The 17922-nt window shown below is 42.0% G+C and overlaps 1 protein-coding gene across 1 annotated transcript in view; it reads left to right on the plus strand.

Moving 5' to 3' along the window:
• The window catches only part of ECT2L (epithelial cell transforming 2 like), a 60019-nt gene that overhangs the window by 31924 nt on the left and 10173 nt on the right, over positions 1-17922 (plus strand). Inside the window, exons 9-17 of the mRNA XM_057739805.1 lie at positions 723-815; positions 2358-2540; positions 4007-4110; positions 5957-6082; positions 11899-11985; positions 14287-14501; positions 15472-15619; positions 17277-17350; positions 17449-17605. Coding sequence (XP_057595788.1) covers positions 723-815; positions 2358-2540; positions 4007-4110; positions 5957-6082; positions 11899-11985; positions 14287-14501; positions 15472-15619; positions 17277-17350; positions 17449-17605 — 1187 coding nt within the window. The remainder of the gene's footprint in view (positions 1-722; positions 816-2357; positions 2541-4006; positions 4111-5956; positions 6083-11898; positions 11986-14286; positions 14502-15471; positions 15620-17276; positions 17351-17448; positions 17606-17922) is intronic.

The following is a 17922-nucleotide window of genomic DNA, read 5'->3' on the forward strand; positions in this document are numbered from 1 at the left end:
ATCAAATTATTTCAGCACCATTCCTTGTAAAGACCATCCCTTTCCCAGTGGATTTCCCAGTGCATCTTTGTTGCAATCAGTTGACTATAGATGTGTAGGTACACTTATGAACTCTTTAATTTCATTGATCTACTTGTCAGTGAAAACATTAGACACCAATAAGTGAGAGACATTCCAACTTTTCAGCCACTACCTCTTGTTGCAATCAGTTGAAACAACTTGGAATAATTATTTACTCCTGGACCACAAAGAATTAAAATATATTGTCCTATAGTTTCACTTGAAGTAGTTCAATCTATATGCTGTGTCACCGAAGCAGGGGTAAAATTTATGCTAAAATTTGACCATTGTATTCCATTACATGTTTAACAGTTTTAAATCTGTCCTCTTACAATGAAACTTCTTTGAGTCAGACTATTTTAGAAAATATATGTAGGCTTTTCTCTTTGGCCTAATTCCTAATTTGAAAATAAGCACCAGGTCAAACTTCATGCCTCTTTCTCCACCCTGCTGTCAGGCCTCCTGAATGAAGTATCTGGACTTTAGCACTTAGGGGTGAACTGTAAAGTGTTGATGGACTATTTATTGCATGAGGGATTTGAATCAAAGACGAGACCTACAAGTGGCCTTTCTTGGCCAGCTCACTAGTGCTCTTAAGGAATACTTAGCTGCTCATGGCAAAACCTGTGAGTAAACTAATGAAAGTATTTTTGTCTGTGCAGAGGCAGGAATAGAAGTTCTTTCTCAGCTGTCTCAACTGACTGGCACGTTATTTACCGCCCCCACTGGGATTGCCACCGGCTCGTACCAACACAGTAAGTGAATATGGGCGCTGACCGCCGTGCCCAGTGACACCCACCAGCTCCAGGATCACCAAGGACAGAGCACAGCTCATAATCCTCATTCTGGCAATGTCAATTACTGCCTTTCATTCCTTCTCTGAAGGAATGCTGTGAGTTCCCAAACTAGGCCATTTCTCCTCACTTAGACATTTGCTTACAAGGGAATTATTATTGAAAATATTTGCTTCAAACCATCATTTGCAAAAACTCTGTTGAAAACACCACCTTTAACAGTTGAAAAAAGATGTGTAGTAGCTGATCTAGAGAAATAAGTTCGGAGAACAATTCTCAGTAAAAGATAATCTTTGTGCTTTCATTTGGAAAATGAATTGCAGCTACAGAGAGAGATGGTGAAAGGGCTGGCTCAAGTTTCATTCCAGTAGTATTATCTGAGAGGAAAAACAAAGATAAAATACACCTGGAAGCAAAATTTCATTTATATGCTAAAGCTGCAACTATTGGATCAAAATGTAACATTGGCTGACCAACCAGAGAGTCAAATTGCTTTGCGACAATAATGCTAATGGTTTTCCCCTTTAAAACCCTAAGCCTCCTATCAAACAGGGCTTGGAGTGATGTAGAAACTATGTAAAGTATTACTTCTCTAATCCCAAATGCTTAGGGCCTTTAGAGATTTAGGAAAGCTGGCATGATTGGGAGACTTGTAAGGGAAAAGATTCCATGTAGATTGACCTAATATAGTTTTGTAGCAGAAGTCGCTTGTTAATTTTAGTTTATATAGCAACATCATCCAATTAGAGCATATTTGGCACCGTGCAGGAAGGAATCAGCCTTGCAGAGATAGCAGGGTGCAGACACTGCTGTTTATAAAACAGGTTTTCTTCTTTTGCTCCTCCTCTGTGTCCTCTTCCTTCTTTTCCCACTCTTCTTCTTCTCCTTCTAGAAGAACATGTTACAAATATTTTCATGTTTATCAGCAAAAATGTGGGGAGAAGAATCAAACTATCCATTTAGGACAGAAAATCAAATTTCACTTGGCTCTGTATCATTCAGTCACTGATTTTCAAGGAGAGGAACTTTCTTAAGTACCCAGTACAGTCATATAGAGATATTTGCAGAAAGGGAGAGCAGCTTGACATGATGTAAACAAGATACAGGGTTAGTTACGATGGAAATAGCTTTGGATGACACTGGAGAAACCAGGCAGAGTGGGGTTTTCCTGTATTTTTATTTTTAGGATATAAACATAAACCAGTATATTCTTACTTGAATGTCTGATGCAAAAATCCAGCAACTATTTAATTTTTGATTTCAAATACATGTTACCCTCATCTATCAAAGAGTAGATAGGCATTTGAAATTACTCATTGTGTCCTTTTTGAGTTTCTAATTTTACCTTTGAAAGCAGACTATGGGTGTTTATCTTAGTCTTCTAATGAGAAAGGATAATAAGCCTGATATAGACCCAATTAAGGTTTTTTTCATACTGTAAACAAGAAGAATTCTTTCATCGGAGCTTAAGTCTGCCATACTAAAAGGAGGAAATGATGTCAGTTCTTAGTGATTGGCTGGGACGACAGTGGGAAAGGGCGCCCCCTTCCATCTACTTCAGTGACTCAAAGCTGCAGATGTGGTCCAGCCTCACCGACTTCCTGGAACACACCTTGAAATCAGTAAGGAAACAACTAAGTCCTCTCTTCAAGGAGTTGCAGAAGAATGTCAGTGGCAGGATGATAGGTAAGCACTCTTGCTGATTCTGTTGCAGCTTAATTTTGAAGCTTGTTACACATCCAGAGTGAATACAAGGGTAGGAATGCACAAGTGAAAGTCGACTCTTAAGCATCTTTGGTAAAACTTTATTCCCTTTGTTTTTCGCATCTCCTTTCAAATATGAATATCCACTAAGAACAAATATATTCATCTTCAACATGCTGAAGCTAGTTCCTGGTTTCAGATTTTACCATCATATTAATTGTCAGTCAATTGTTTACCTAGGCAAAATTCACTGTTTGCTAAGCCAGAGAGCTCTATCCTTTCTCCCTACAATTTACTCTAAACGTTAAGCACCAACATCCCAATTAAGCATCTCTTAGACCATAGCACCCATTACTTAAATTGTCCTATAATTAAGTTCTACTTATTTTCTATCTAAAATATTTAATTTGGTGGTGGGCTCCATAGACAAGCCTATTGGACACCACTGAATTTGTTTTCTCATTTACACATCATACTCATGATCCAATTATCACAATAAAGTCTTTTGGAAACAATTTTCTGTCTTAGCTTTAGATTTTCCTCTAAACCAGTCAGTTCTTTAAAACAAAGTATTTAAAAAGACAAAATTCACCAATTTAAATAGGTTTCTCCTGCATCTTTAACTACCTAGTCATTTTTCCCCCTAACTCATGTCACTGAAACACTGTACCAAAGTCATTATATAGCTATGTCTTACTTCTTTCTTCCCTGCCCTGCCCCTTTTGACATCTATTAACATAATCACTGTCTACACAAGAGCTGTAATACACAAAATACGCATACAGATATATTATCTGTCAACATATGCCCACATCTCTTTACACAAATGCCTCCAAAGCAGGGATTTGTCTTCTTGGTTTTAACTCCACCACATTTAGTAGATGTTCAACCAATATTTTAAAAGTTATGAGGCTATAAACAAGGAGAAATTATTTTACCTGGTTCTTTCATGATAAAAGTATTTTTTCACTCATATATGTCAGAAGCAATGAAAAGTCAAATGGAAAAAGATGGTTTTTCAAATAAATGCAAGTTTTTCAAAATATTTTTAAAATGTAGATGTCTGTGTATGTATGTTTGTATGTTATTTCCTATGGACTTAAAATATTTACAGATTTGAGCACAAAGATAGTGTGGAATACGGAAGAGTTTTTGGTAGAATTGAGAACCTAAACTTTATAAAGTTTATTTTCACATGTTCTTTCCTTTTCCAGTGTATAGATTGCATTCAATATCAGCTTTGTCAGGGTGGGTGCTTTTTATATGCTACATATTTAGATGCTTTTGCTCATTTTCTATTTTATCATGGTAGATAATCCTCATGGTGTAATAGAATTCTTATTCTTAGTCTGCATTTTCATCCACTAACAAGCAACTGTGAGGACTGTTTCTTCTTGATCATATCTTTTACATAAATTAATTACAGGCATATGGCCTTATATTTTCAGGGCAATTTGTATTTGACACCATGAGTATGGCTAACATTCTGAACAACCAAGAAATTATACAAGCTCTGGCGGATAGATTGCTAGAACTTTCGAAAGAAAATTCTGTAAGTGTTCCTTTGAATAAAACAAACTACAAAAACCCCAACCTGAAATAAATTTTTAGTTTGCATTTATTGTTTTTTACTAGTTTATCCTTCTGGGACACAATTCCTCAGAGAAATTGCACCAGTTTATGAAAAAAAGCCACTGAGATTCTGAAACCAAGATGTATTTGCTACACAAAATAGATATATGGGAAAAGTCTTGATTATTTAAAGTTGATCACATGATGCAGTTTTCGGTCTTGTGATTAATTTCAGTCAGAAGTGGCTTTAAAAAACATGTTTAGTGGCTTATATTTCACATAAACATTATTCAATAGTTAAAACAATTATGGCAGGAAACCCAAGAAAGTGTGAAACCAGATACAAAAAGATAAAGGGCAAGGAAGGCTAGATGAGGGAGGAAGAGAAAGAGAACACAAAAGAACAGAAATAAGCAAATCAGTAATTTGGTTGGGGGTAGGCGTAGGGAAAGCCTGAAGAAGCATTTTTATCAGAAACAAATCTTGAATATGGTTTTCCAGAAAAGTCAGCCCACATACCAGGACATAGTAAGGAGAGGCAGTGTACAGAGACCGTTGCGAGTCTATAGGAAAATAAATACAGTCAGCTCTACATATCTGTGGGTTCTGCACCCACCAATTCTGCATCCTCAGATTTAACCAACCACATGTTGAAAATGTCGGGAAAAAAAATTCCAGAAAGTTCTAAAAAGCAAAACTTGAATTGGGCTGTGCACTGACAACTATTTACATTGTACTAGGTATTATAAGTAATCTAGAGATGATTTAAAGTGTATGGGAGGATGTCCTAGCTTACATGCAAGTACTACACCATTTTACATAAGAGACTTGAGTGTCCGAGAATTTTGGTATCTGCGGGAGTCCTGGAGCCACCCCCCGTGGATATGGAGGGACAGTTGTATGCAGTGCTCAGTTCAGGGGAAATTGAGAATAGGACAGGAATAGGGGCGATATTAACATACCTGATGCTGTATAAGGTCTCTAGTTTTCCAAGGAAAAATTCTCAAATCCCTCCCTCTCACTGTAGTAACTCTGCTTTGTGGGTGCTTTGACGATGTCTTTGGACACTCTCTCCTTATCTATCGTGGTTTCAGCTTGGCTTCCTGGGTAAGCACCAGACATCTCCTGGGTTCACTGTCCAATGTGAAGCCTGAGAAGTTGCCGTTAGCTGTGATTGTCTTCCCTGAGGACTCAGCTCCTCAGTGCACTAGGCAGCCCTCGGGCAGCCCAGTGATAAAGGCCCTGGAGGACTTTGCTGATAATGTGATCAGGGATGTTCACAGGGATGACCCCAAGGCCCCGAAATTCTCTGCACTGTCCCCAAACACGAAAGAATTATTCAGCACGTTTGGTGTCGGGTCACGGTACTTATTTCCACTGAATTATTTAAGAATAACCTTATATGATATCATTTCAGTGATGCTCAAACTATTGCCTGAAAGGAAACCAAATTTGCTAATCTCACAGGGTGTTTTCCCAGGGAATTCTGCTGCTGTAGCCTCTCTCCAGGCCTTCTTTTCCCTGTAAGTACTACAGTCAACCTGTCACCTTTTCTCATCTGGCTGAGAGGCTGGTATGGGCCACTTCGGTTCAACAAGACCTTGGCATCCTAACTGAACTGTGACAATAAGCTGAGAACCAAGACTAGCTGGAAAGCCCCATTTACTGACTCTAACTGAATAACAGTTACTTTGTTTTCTGGACTTGCAAATTAATTAGGTAGAAAGTGGAAAGCTCTACCGAAAAATGTGTTCTGTTTTCTGCTGCACTTTTGTTGACTTGTATTTGAAATAGAAAATCTTTTTTGGGGGGACGGGATTTTTTAGGACAACCCGCTGGAATTTTTGTCATATTTTCTGCTGAAGAAATGTATTAAAAAGAGCAAAGATTTTGAAGGAAATGTTATTCTGACAAAAAGCGACCCAAAGGCAACATGCAGTGTACTCACAAAGGTAAGTTGCTGCTGCATGTTTTTATGCTATTGCTTCACTGTACAATTAGACATGCGTGCTTAAGAAATTCATAAACAATAATGATAATTCTACCTGGAAAGCTTTCAACTTGTCATTTCTCCTAAGAACTTCATTTTCACGGATTATTATTTAAAAAAGGGTGTTTTGTAGTTTTATAATGTGAGTAACATCTAAGCCACTTCTAAGCATATGTGGCATCACGCTGATGAGAGTATCACTAGTTGGCTCTTGGAGGAAGAACTGAATACTCACACTCTGCCCAACATAACCTGAAGAGCTTTTTTTTTTCATTTGTGGCCCAGGACATTTTTTTGTGTGTGAAACTAAAAATGGTTATTTTTTTTTTCATGTTGAGATTCAAATTCATAAAAGAAAAAAACGGTGGGTTTGAACCTAGTTCTTTAGTCAAGAAAAAACAGTTTTGCCAGTACTATATTCAGAATCCATACATTTTTTTAAAATAAATTTATTTATTTATGTATTTATTTATTGGCTGCGTTGGGTTTTCATTGCTGCACGCGGGCTTTCTCTAGTTGCAGTGATCGGGGGCTACTCCTCATTGTGATGCACAAGCTTCTCATTGAGGCAGCTTCTCTTGTTGCGGAGCACGGGCTCTAGGCTCGCGGGCTTCAGTAGTTGCAGCACATGGGCTCTAGAGCGCAGGCTCAATAGTTATGGTGCTTGTGCTTAGTTGCTCTGCGGCATGTGGGATCTTCCCGGACCAGGGCTCGAACCCACGTCCCCTGCATTGGCAGGCAGATTCTTAACCACTGTGCCACCTAGGAAGTCCCCATACATTCTTGATTAAGTGAAATAATCAGGATTCAGGAAACACTGAAAATTGCATTGTCATTCGGAGCTGATTTCTATGAAAATGTCATCTCATGCCCATTGAAAAAGTACCTATCTTTGATGAGTGAAGGCTTGGGATGGCCACCCCCAACACGAAGTTACCATGGAGACTGTTAGTAGGAATAGACAAGTGAGTTCCCCTAGCAGGCAAACTGTGTGTTGCCCTGTGAACCCGATATTCTGGAAGTCCTTGTCAAGCAGCTTTAGAGGACAGCACAGGGTAGGGAAGGGCAAACAGGGAGGACCACTGGAGGCAGCGACCCCTCTTCCAAGTTGCCTCAGACTTGCTCAGCAGAACAAAAAGCCTGTAGTTATTCAGCCCCCACCCGCTGTGGTTAGCAGACCACGCCCCTTGTGAAACCTCCTCCCCGAGGCGGCTTAGTCTTCCTGAAGCAGCTAATTCTTCCCAACCACAAGCATTCTTCCTGAGAGGAGTCTTAATAAACACATTCCCAGGGTCATCTAAGCCCTTCAGAGATCAGAGCCCTGCTTCCCTGCTGCCCCCCTAAATCCACCTCTTCAGGAAACCTTCATGGACCATGTATTCCTCCGTGTTCTCCAGAAAAACAGAACCCGTAGGATCTGTGCATATACATCTATGGAAAGAGATTTGTTATAAGGAATTGGCTCACGCAGTTATGGAGGCTGCCAAGTTCTAAGGTCTGCAGGGTGAGTCAGTGAGCTGGAGACTGGGAGAGCTAACGGGGTACTTCCAGTCCAAAAGTGGGTAGGCTAGAGACCCAGGGAGAGCTGATGTTTCAGTTAAAATTCAAAGGCAGGGGACTTTGTAGGTGGCACCGTGGTTAAGAATCCGCCTGGCAATACAGGGGACATGGATTTGAGCCCTGGTCCGGAAAGATCCTACATGCTGAGGAGCAACTAAGCCTGTGCGCCACAACTACTGAGCCTGTGCTCTAGAGCCCACTAGCCGCAACTATTGAGCCCATGTGCCGCAACTACTGAAGCCCACACGCCTAGAGCCCATGCTCCGCAACAAGAGAAGCTACCACAATGAGGAGCCCACGTACCACAATGAAGAGTAGCCCCTGCTCACCACAACTAGAGAAAGCCTATGTGCAGCAACAAAGACCCAATGCAGCCAATACATAAATTGAAAAAAAAATTTCAAAGGCAGGGGAAAGCCAGTGTCCCAGTCTGAAGGCTGTCAGGCAGGAGGACTTCTCTCTTACTTGCAAGAGGGTTCCACGCAGGCCTTCAGCTGGTTGGGTGAGGCCCACCCGTATTAGTGAGGACAATCTGCTTTACTCAGTCTACTGATTTAAATGTTAATCTCATCCAAAAACATCCCAGCAGACACGCCCAGAATAATGTTTAGCCAAACGTTTGGGCACTCTGTGGCCTGGTCAAGTTGACATATAAAATTAACCATCGTAGACTACTTCTCAGGCAGAGGTCAAATCCCCAGCTTTTCAGTTCAGTTCTTTAAATACTTATAGGAACCAACCATGTGCTGGACACTGTGCTAGCCCTGGGGACAGACATACAGACATAAAATAAGACACAGCCCCTGCCTTCAAGGTGGATGAGACCAGCGCACACATAGATGACGCGGCATGATTGATGTCCGTGAGCAGAATGCACTGGGGGAGGGCGAGGCAGGTGGAGCACAAGGGCAGCATTTAATGGAGATTCCCTTTCTGTTTCTCAGAGTCCTTTTGCCTTGTTATGGTGGCCACTATCTCTCTGACATTCCTGGGGATTATTCTCCCAAAAGGGTGGATGTCGTCTCCATCCTCCTTCAGCCTGTGAAAACCTTTGGAAAATAGCACCCAGGGCCCCAGGACCACTCATTTCCCCTCGGTTCTCTAAAGGAAATAATCAACATGTAACCACATTACACAGGTTCCAAATTCTTCCAAAGTCCTTACAACATCTGGGTCATTCTTGACAACCTGGAAACCTTATTGAAGTTCTTCCATCGACCTTCATTCCTAAGAATGAAGCTGTCACCCTCAACTGTGGACATACAGGCCCCAGAAATGCCCCTTTTTGGAGCAAGATAACGTGAAGAAAGCAATAGGGACAAAACTATAGGTGCTTCCTCCTGTGAAGTGTTCATTTTGTATTTGAAAGGCCTTACTATTAGTGAGAACCATTTCTGGAATCTCTGGCCCCTAAAAGAATGGTCACCTAGAGCATTTCCTCTCAAGGATACTTTCATTCTTTCCACTGCCAAATAAAATCTACACTGGATTAAGTCTTTTCAACCTGATGTTGACCTAATCATCTAATTACTTTAATAAAATAATGCAGAAAGTTTGGGGTTAAAGTTGCCTCCATGCTGAAAATCAGGCCTGCTCTTGTTACATCACCCGCCTGTAAAAACACTACAGAAATGTGAACCTCCTTAATGCCTTGGAATGTCTTTGATATCTTCCTTTTTAAAAAATCAAATTAAAAAAAAATAGGTGTTAGATTCTTATTTGGTTTTCTGTTATTTAACACCCAAGAGCTTGTGCACGATGCCTATGAAACAAAGTTAGGGACCTCAGGAAGGAAAACCACAGCTTAAACATAGGTGCTGAATTCAGATAAAATAGAGAAACTGAGTTTCTTCACACATTGGGGTTTATTTTTAAAAGTGTAGATATTTATCCAGAAGAGCACACAAACCTCTCAGCCATGGAAGTGGAAAGTAATGCCTTCTTCTGAGATAACTGTTTTAAAGACCCTTCCACATAGGGGCTTGTGTAAGAGGGCTTGTCTGACAAATCCAGGACCAAATACACACACACACACACACACACACACACACACACGTATAGATAGATGATAGATAGATGATAGATAGGGTGAGCTATATATGTAGTCATCTATCTATCTATCTATCATCTATCTATCATCTATCTATCTATCTATCTATCTATCTATCTATCTATCTATCTATCTATCTATCTATCATCTATCACCTACCTACCTACCTACCTACCTCTGTATCACCTCCCTGCCCAGTCAGTAGTGACTCCCAGGCTTGATATGCCTGTAGTATTTACACTGATACTATACAACCACGGTGATGGGTCACAACCAGAATCATAGTTGTTCTTCAGCTCTACCTGTCATTTTCACAACTATTGCAGGCAGCCAAGTGTCTTCTGGGAGAAGCACCAGCAAAAACTAGGATGTTAGCAGTAACTAAGATCCTAAAGGAAAATTCCTAACATGTGATCCAAGGTCTCCCTTACAGATCATGGAGAGAGCCAAGGCAAAGGCCCAGCAACACCCAATAAGTGCTTTCTTAAAAATGTGCAGCGTTTGCTCTGAATTCACCCCTAAAAACGAATAGGGGAAGGCATCTTAACCTGAAAATAGGCTCTAAAAATCCTAATAATTAGATGGATAATGTAAAATGAGAGAACTCACTATTTTTAGGTTCAAACACAATTACTATGTCAAGCTGATTTCCTAGCCACAAAGAAAAATTTACATTTTGCTGGGAATTCCCTGGCAGTCCAGTAGTTAGGAGTCTGCGCTGCCGCTGCAGGGGGCCTAGGTTTGATCCCTGGTCCTGGAACTAAGATCCTGAAAGCTGCAAACAGGTTCTAAGACATCCAGGGTGGTCTAGGAGTTCCCTCCTGAATTTTAATGCCTGAGCACTCATGGGAGCCTGTACAACAGGATGATACCCCAGATAAGGGGCCTCCCTCTTCTATGGGACCCACAGTCCCATCTGTAGATCTGTATCGCTTGGGTTCTTTTAACCTCGAGCCAGGCAGGTTGAGTTTCATTTTCATTTTATGCCTGCAACTACATCTACCTACACAACTACGGGTGTCACCACTGACATGTTGAAGTTATCATGTCTCTATATACATTATCAGCACTATAACTTATTTTGAAAGAAAAGAATGTGCCACACATAGAAATTTTGAATTATTGCGTCAAAATTCAAAGTAGATTTTTTTCCCTAGCATAAGTATAAACACATGCCAGGCTGATCTGGGACAGCCCCAGATGGGGAGGACAAAGGACATGGCACAAAGGCTCTGTGGAGCAGCCGTGAAATTCTCAGGCTCAGGTGGGGCCTTCAGGCCCGGGAGAAGCTGGCTGGCTGCGTGCAGTTCGGGGACAAGGGCTCTTCTACAAAGGTTTCAGGCAGCCACAGGGTTGCAGGTAAAAACAAGAATTTGTTTTGCCTGAGTAGAGTAAGGCAAAAGGAGTCTTGGTTATAAATTGGTGTTTTTCTTCCAGTCTCTCTCCTACATATCAAGGGGTTTCCATGGGTAGTTTTATCTTTGACTAGCAAGGACAGCAGTAGTGACCATTCATCAGCAGCAGCTCTCAGCACAAACATTGGGACCATTGTTCCATTGTAGGGGTGGACCCTGGGATGCTGCAGGCAGAAGTGAGGGTTTTTTTTTTTAATGTGCTAAATTATGTGGAAGCCACAAGAACAATTAACAAAGCAGAATGAAGAATATCATATTTAAATGTGGAAACAGATCAGAAATGGCATGTGAATTACTTCTGACACTTTTTCGTTAGATGAAAAAAGAGGTGAATTTTATAAAGTACTGTGAGCTTTTTCTTCTGGCATCTTAAAAGTAAGATAACTTATTTGCCCTCTGCTTCCAAGTGACAGAGCAGAGCTGAGGCAGAGGCCTGCTTCCCAGGCATCTGTGAAGAGCTTCTCAATAGCAGAATTGCTCCCCTGACTTCAGGGAAAAAGGAAACTGCACTGAATTTAGTTTCTCAAGTATAATGCAGTTCCTAGGAAGTGAAAGGCTATTATTGTTTTAACATAAAATTTAAAAGAGGCATCAAATTTGTCGAGTGCTTAATTCATTGTATCTAGGGAACACTGTGGTTAGGGCTGGAGGTAGAGCTACTGTCTGAGATCCTCCGCAGGGCTTAGCACTGACTGGGCATTTAGACATTCCAGGGCCTGCCTCCAAATAACCAAGTCTGCATTTAATCCTCAGGAAAGAAGTGTTATGGAAGATAATCCTCAGGACACAAAATCAAGTCTCAGCAAAAATGACCCATGTTTTGAGTTGCTGGTTAAGCTGGTAAGCCAATTATTACATAATAAGAATTTTCTATTTGTTTTTCTCCTGACAAACAAACAACAAAACAAAACCAAAAAAAAAAAAAACCCCCAAATCCAAACAAACAAAAAAACAAACCACACACACAAAAAAACAACTTCAGCCTTTATCTTTGTTAGTTTTCTTTTTTCTTGAAATTTCTCTTAGGCAGAAAAAAACACCCCAAATGTAACCGGGGGAAATCCAGCCAGTAGATTTTCCTTTTGAATAAGTCCTGGTCTTAAAAAGAAGTTGATCCAAGAGGATGGGTGTGTAACATCTTGGCAGAAAGAGTCACCTCTGCGCCACTCCATGCTTTTCTAACAGGACACTAGGACGGCATTTAAAGAAATGGTACCTGGACATGAAGGTTTACAGTTTCCAATGGCCCCATCGACTGTGGTCTGACTTCAAACACTGAGTGTAATCAATATAACTTTTAGGGTTCCGTCTTCCCATTTAGAAAAGGTAGTGGGTGGAGGAGGTGCAGGCAGGCAGAGGCTTGGTCCTGTGCGGCCGTTAACACACAGCGCACGCATGCTGTCTCACATTTCTGCAACACACACCCACGTTAATCATCATGTTTCAACCTCAGAATCCTGTAAGGCAGGTGTTAGCACCCACATTTTGTAGAGGAGGAAGTAAAGTCAGAAAACTTAAGTGATTTCCCTAAGGTCGGACAACAAGCAGAGAGAGAAACTTGAGTCCTGCAGCTCGGAGCTCAGCCGCAAGGTTCTTTCCCAGCCACATAACACCGGGGGCCAGTCCGCCTGCAGTGGACCGCGCCGCTGTGGACTTCTCCGGCCCCGCGCTCACTCAGTCCCAAGCCCATCCCCAGGGACCACCGCGGAGGAGGGCATTTACATACTGCAGTGATTACGATGGTACCTCATCTGACTATTGGTAATAAATAATGCCTGACAATAGTTTCAAGACGACAGAAGTTTTGACAACTGAAACCTTGAGTCAAAATGGTTATAAACATTAGCTAACTCCAGTATTTTAAAAATATGTAAATACACACAAAATATAACACGGACTATAAGCAACAGACAAGTGGGATACAAACGCATATATTTTTTAACTCATTAGGTATGTCTACATAGGCATTATATATGGGCGTGTGTTTGAAAGATTAAACTTGAAGAACAGTGTGTGTGTTTATAGTATTTCAAGCAGAATGAGTTTTCTGATTTTTCTCTGAAATTACTTTTACATTTTAATTTTAGCTCGTGAGGTTATGGTTGACTTATTTCAGGTGAGGATCAGATGGCATTACATGTTAGTATTGTCATATTTTATTTGGGGCAGTGTGGGGCAGCCCCCGGGGGTGGAGGGGAAAGAGGAAATTGTGTTCTAAGAGTTGTAATCGTTCTAGGGTCAAATACAAGGTCAATATATTTTAAAAAATTAAATATTATTGTTTTCTATTGTAAAGGTACTAATTTTACAACTTTTCAGAAGTACAAATATAAGGAAAAGAATTCCCTAGTCCCAGTAAGGAAAATTAATTTCTCCATACATAAACATAGCCCTCTTAATACCAGGGCGCGGGATTTCTTTATACCAGTGCATGGCTTTTCCCTCTGCATTAAAAAGTAAAACAGGACTTTGATATATAGAAAACACAGACCATCTGGCAACCTAACTACCCAGGAGAGCAGGTTCACAGGCATTTTCCCCTAAACACGGAAGGAAGAGCATGAGTTTCAGTATTTCACAATACTCAGTGAGAAGTCAAGTAACTACTGAATCAGGTGATGATGCGAGGCCTAGCTCATTTCAGTTCTTCTGTCTCTAGGATAATCAGTAAAAAGCTACAGGGAAAAAGAAATAGGAAAACAGAGTGGGCAACCCAAAGGCTTTCTCACCATCACCTCTGTAAGGCAGAACGCTGTCTTCTCATCATCGTAGAGCCAACAGCTAATACATGACACAGAATACCTATTCGGATGGGTAGATGGATAAAAGTAAGGTCTCAATCTGTCCTCCTCAAGATCCAAGAGTCACAGCCCCATCTCTACTACGCCATTAGGCTGGCCAATGTGAGGGGCTATTTGGTGACGATGGGGAAAAGCAATGGTCAGCAGGGTCCTCCAGGGTCCCCTGTTGAGGTTCCCTTCAACCCTGCGTATCACAGACCAGAAAGGGGCACTCTCAGAGTGGCTGCCGGACTGCTCAGTACTTTCATTTCTGTCTCCTTTGATGATCAGGCTTTTTGAGGCTGTAAACCTGGAAAGAGTCATTATGCTTTCCCTCTGAGTTCTTAATGCTTTTCTACAGGAGAGAAAGCTGCAGGTGGACTCGGCCGAGATGCGAACCAGAGTCGTCAGGGAGCTCTTACAGAGCGAGAGGAAATATGTGCAGGTGCTGGAAATTGTGAGAGATGTTTACGAAAGGCCACTGAGAGCAGCACTGTCATCAAACAGAGCAATTCTGAGTGCTGCAAATATCCAGATCATTTTTTCTGATATTCTGCGAATTCTCTGTCTTAATAGGTAAACCCTGAATAGGTATATATTTAAATATCCATTGTGCGGCAGATGGAACCCACACTTAATTGTTCCAAAAAGCTAGACAGAGGCTCAGCCATTCTCTGCCCTTCTTGGAGACCCTGCCTGATCGTCTCACAAAGAGAGAGGATCTTGACACTGGGCTGCGGCCAGTAGTGATGATTCTCAGGGGCGTATCCCTGCTTGGACTCAAAGCCACGGTACGAGGAGTGGAGTTCAGTGCCCGGGGATTCTATATTCAATACGTTGTTCGTGCAAAAGACAATGGGAAGGGGAGCCACATGGAGCCATTGACAGTCAGCAGTGTTTGGCTGAGCAATGGGAAAGGAACAGGAGGCTACCATGGGACTAAGTCACAGGATACTTTGCTTAGAGAACGCGAGGCTGGGGGTTAGTGTAACAACAGCATGTGCTTTGAGGGTGCAGCAGCTGAGAGAGAAACATGATCATTTGCACTGGTGATAAAGTAAGACACACTCAGCTTATGCTTCTCTGCCAGCAACTCTCTAGGTAACTTAGAACAAGTTCCTTAGCTCAGGGGGCCCCAGATTCTATAAAGGGAACTAGGCCTCTTCCAGTTTTCAAGGCCTATGACGGCTGAATGAGGGATGACCTTCGACCCACGGGAAAGGGGCTGAGTGAGGGTGAGCACCCAGCCGCTGCCGTGAGTTGAGCACTCTCCTCTGAGCGCTGTGCAAACCTGTCCCGCGCGAAGGGGGAGGGGACAGTCAGGGGCAGCCTCTGGAGGCCAACCTGGGGTCCTGACTCTTCCACCCGCGTCCACCTACTTCCTCCTGCCCAGCTCCTCCTTTCCCGTCAAATCTGAACTGCTCTGTGTCAAGGCAAAAGGATGTAACAAAAGCCTGGCCCTAACCAACTGACTGCAAATTTATGTTTTCAGTTTATAGGTTGTCACTGGCCGATATCTCATGGCCACGCTTTCCTCATATTGCAGGCAGTTTCTGGATGACCTGAGAGCCAGACTACAGGAATGGGGGCCCGCTCACTGCGTGGGAGAAATATTCATAAAGTTTGGAAGCCAGCTGAACACATACACCAACTTCTTCAACAATTATTCTGTTGTTCTGAAAACTATTGAGAAGGTAACAGATGGAGTGACCATTGAGACATTTATTAGACCTTCTGAGCTTGAGAGAAGTTTCGTGTGTAATCCAAGGGACTAGAATTACTAGGAATGACTTCTTCTCTACCCCTGGCTTCCAGATCTTCTTCTCTGGCTCACTGTGAGCCCCTTGAGGATGGGGGCCCTGACTCACCTAATTTTGTATCACTAAGGGCTGGCCCAGTGCTTGACCCAGCAGCAGAGAGGAACTGGCTCTGAGCGAATCCTCATGCAAACTGCCAGACTCCCACCTGCCCGAGTTCCCCTGGAGCGTAGTTACAGGACAGTGGTTCACAATTCGGCAGAAACGAGGCTGTGAACCCTGATTCCAGGCTGCCACTACAGCCCTGTGCAGCCTTGGCGAGTCTAGCTTTCTCAGGGGGAAAAGGAATCCATATGTCGGAATAAAGACACTCAGTGTGTGAGATCTCACCGTGAAATAAGGAATTCCGTTGTCTTACATTCCCGAGTGAGTGCGTTATAAACAGTTGTCCTTGTTGTGACTCCTGCCATAGGTAGTCTGAGCAGGAATACACAGCTCCTGTCTGCGTCCCTTGCTGCTCTTGTTGGGATCTCCTCTGATGGCAATAGGATAGCTCTCTTCCTCCTCAGTTTACATCAAAATGGTAGCAGGAGAGGCACCTTGTGACATGGTGGTGCACTCTGCTGGTGTCCACCTGTCCACTGTGGCCATGTCCACCTGTCTGCACTGAGGCCCTCAAGGGAAAGCCTGGGGCTGGGAGGCCTGTGGACGATTCCTGACCTCGGACATGGCCCTTTGCTGTTCTCTTCCTGCCCCACCCGGGGAGTTTAAACACTGCAGGACAGCTCGATGATGTGAATATTGCATGAATAAAGCAATTTCATAGAGCTGACTTTTAGGACAAGAATTGGAACAAAGCATCACATATTATCATAGGCAAATTGGTGCTAACATTTTTATAGTTGTGGATAATAATGTATCTATTTCACTAGCATGGGGGAACATAGAAGTAAGTACTCAGTAAATGTTAGCTATTAATATTATTGAAATCAGTGACCATTTGATGTCTAGAAATTAGCATTACCGGCATCCGAGAAAAATGAGGCGACTTCCTAGGGGCTGTAATGGTGATGAGTAATACATTTTAAAACAGGTATTAAGTACAGTGGAAACCACGCTTAACAGAAGAATTGCAGACGAACCTATTAATAGCCTCTTACTGTAAGGAAGTAACACTGACTGTGTGACAGTCACTTTATGGATAGGATGTCCTCCCCCCCATCCCCCCGCCGCTGTAAGAATTAGGTGTGATATCCACAAGAAAACTGAGGCTCAGAGAAGTTAAGTGACTTGACAAAGTCACATAGAATTAGATAGAATTAAATTAGAATTCTAATTCTAATCCTGGCTTACCTGCATGCAATCCCATTTTCATTTTTCTATACTGATTAAGTTCAACGAATAGGGTTAGGTTCATGGTATAATTAATACTATACTTAGGATATCAGTAAGCAACTATAGTATTAATAATAGTGTGATTAGATGTAGATGTTGCCCTTTTGCTCTGAGTGCTTCACAGATCATGCTTGCCTGGTGGAATAGAATACTTTACAACTGCCTTATAGAGTGTTGACAATATAATGCTCACCTTTAGTGCAGAGAAATGATACCAGCATTCCGAGCTTTTCTGAAGAGGCATGATAAGACCATTGTTACCAAGATGCTGAGGTAAGTTCTGAGGGAGAGCACGGCCAGGGTACCCCGAGGACGGGTGTTCTCTGGTCGTCAGAAAGAGAGTAGGGCTCCCTTCTCTGTGCTTCATACAGCCTTCCGGAGCTGCTGTTGTACCCATCCCGGAGGTTTGAAGAATATGTGCATCTTCTCTACGCTCTGAGACTTCACACTCCTGCAGAACATGCTGACCGTGGGGACTTGACCACTGCCGTTGACCAAATCAAAAAATACAAAGGTTACATAGATCAGGTTGGTTGCTGATAAGAGTCTATGTCCTTTAAAAATGTTACAGTGCTTTTGTGGTACTCTAACTCAAAGATCGTGAAATACTTATCCTCCTGGACTATTCTTTACTTCAACGTCTTTCATCCTTTTAATGAGAAATCGGTGTATTCAGTGGTTTTGAGCACTGAGGGCATCTATTCTAAACCAAATAACATGAGACAGTGTTTTCAGATACCTGTAGAAGTACAATAAAACCTGTATTAATATAAAAGTTTAAAGAATGGAGTATTTGGGTGATTTTTCTAGATAACTAAAAGAAAAAAAAAGACCCTTTGTTTCTG

Source organism: Hippopotamus amphibius, chromosome 6, assembly GCF_030028045.1.
Source record: "Hippopotamus amphibius kiboko isolate mHipAmp2 chromosome 6, mHipAmp2.hap2, whole genome shotgun sequence".
Taxonomy (NCBI): Eukaryota; Metazoa; Chordata; class Mammalia; order Artiodactyla; family Hippopotamidae; genus Hippopotamus; species Hippopotamus amphibius.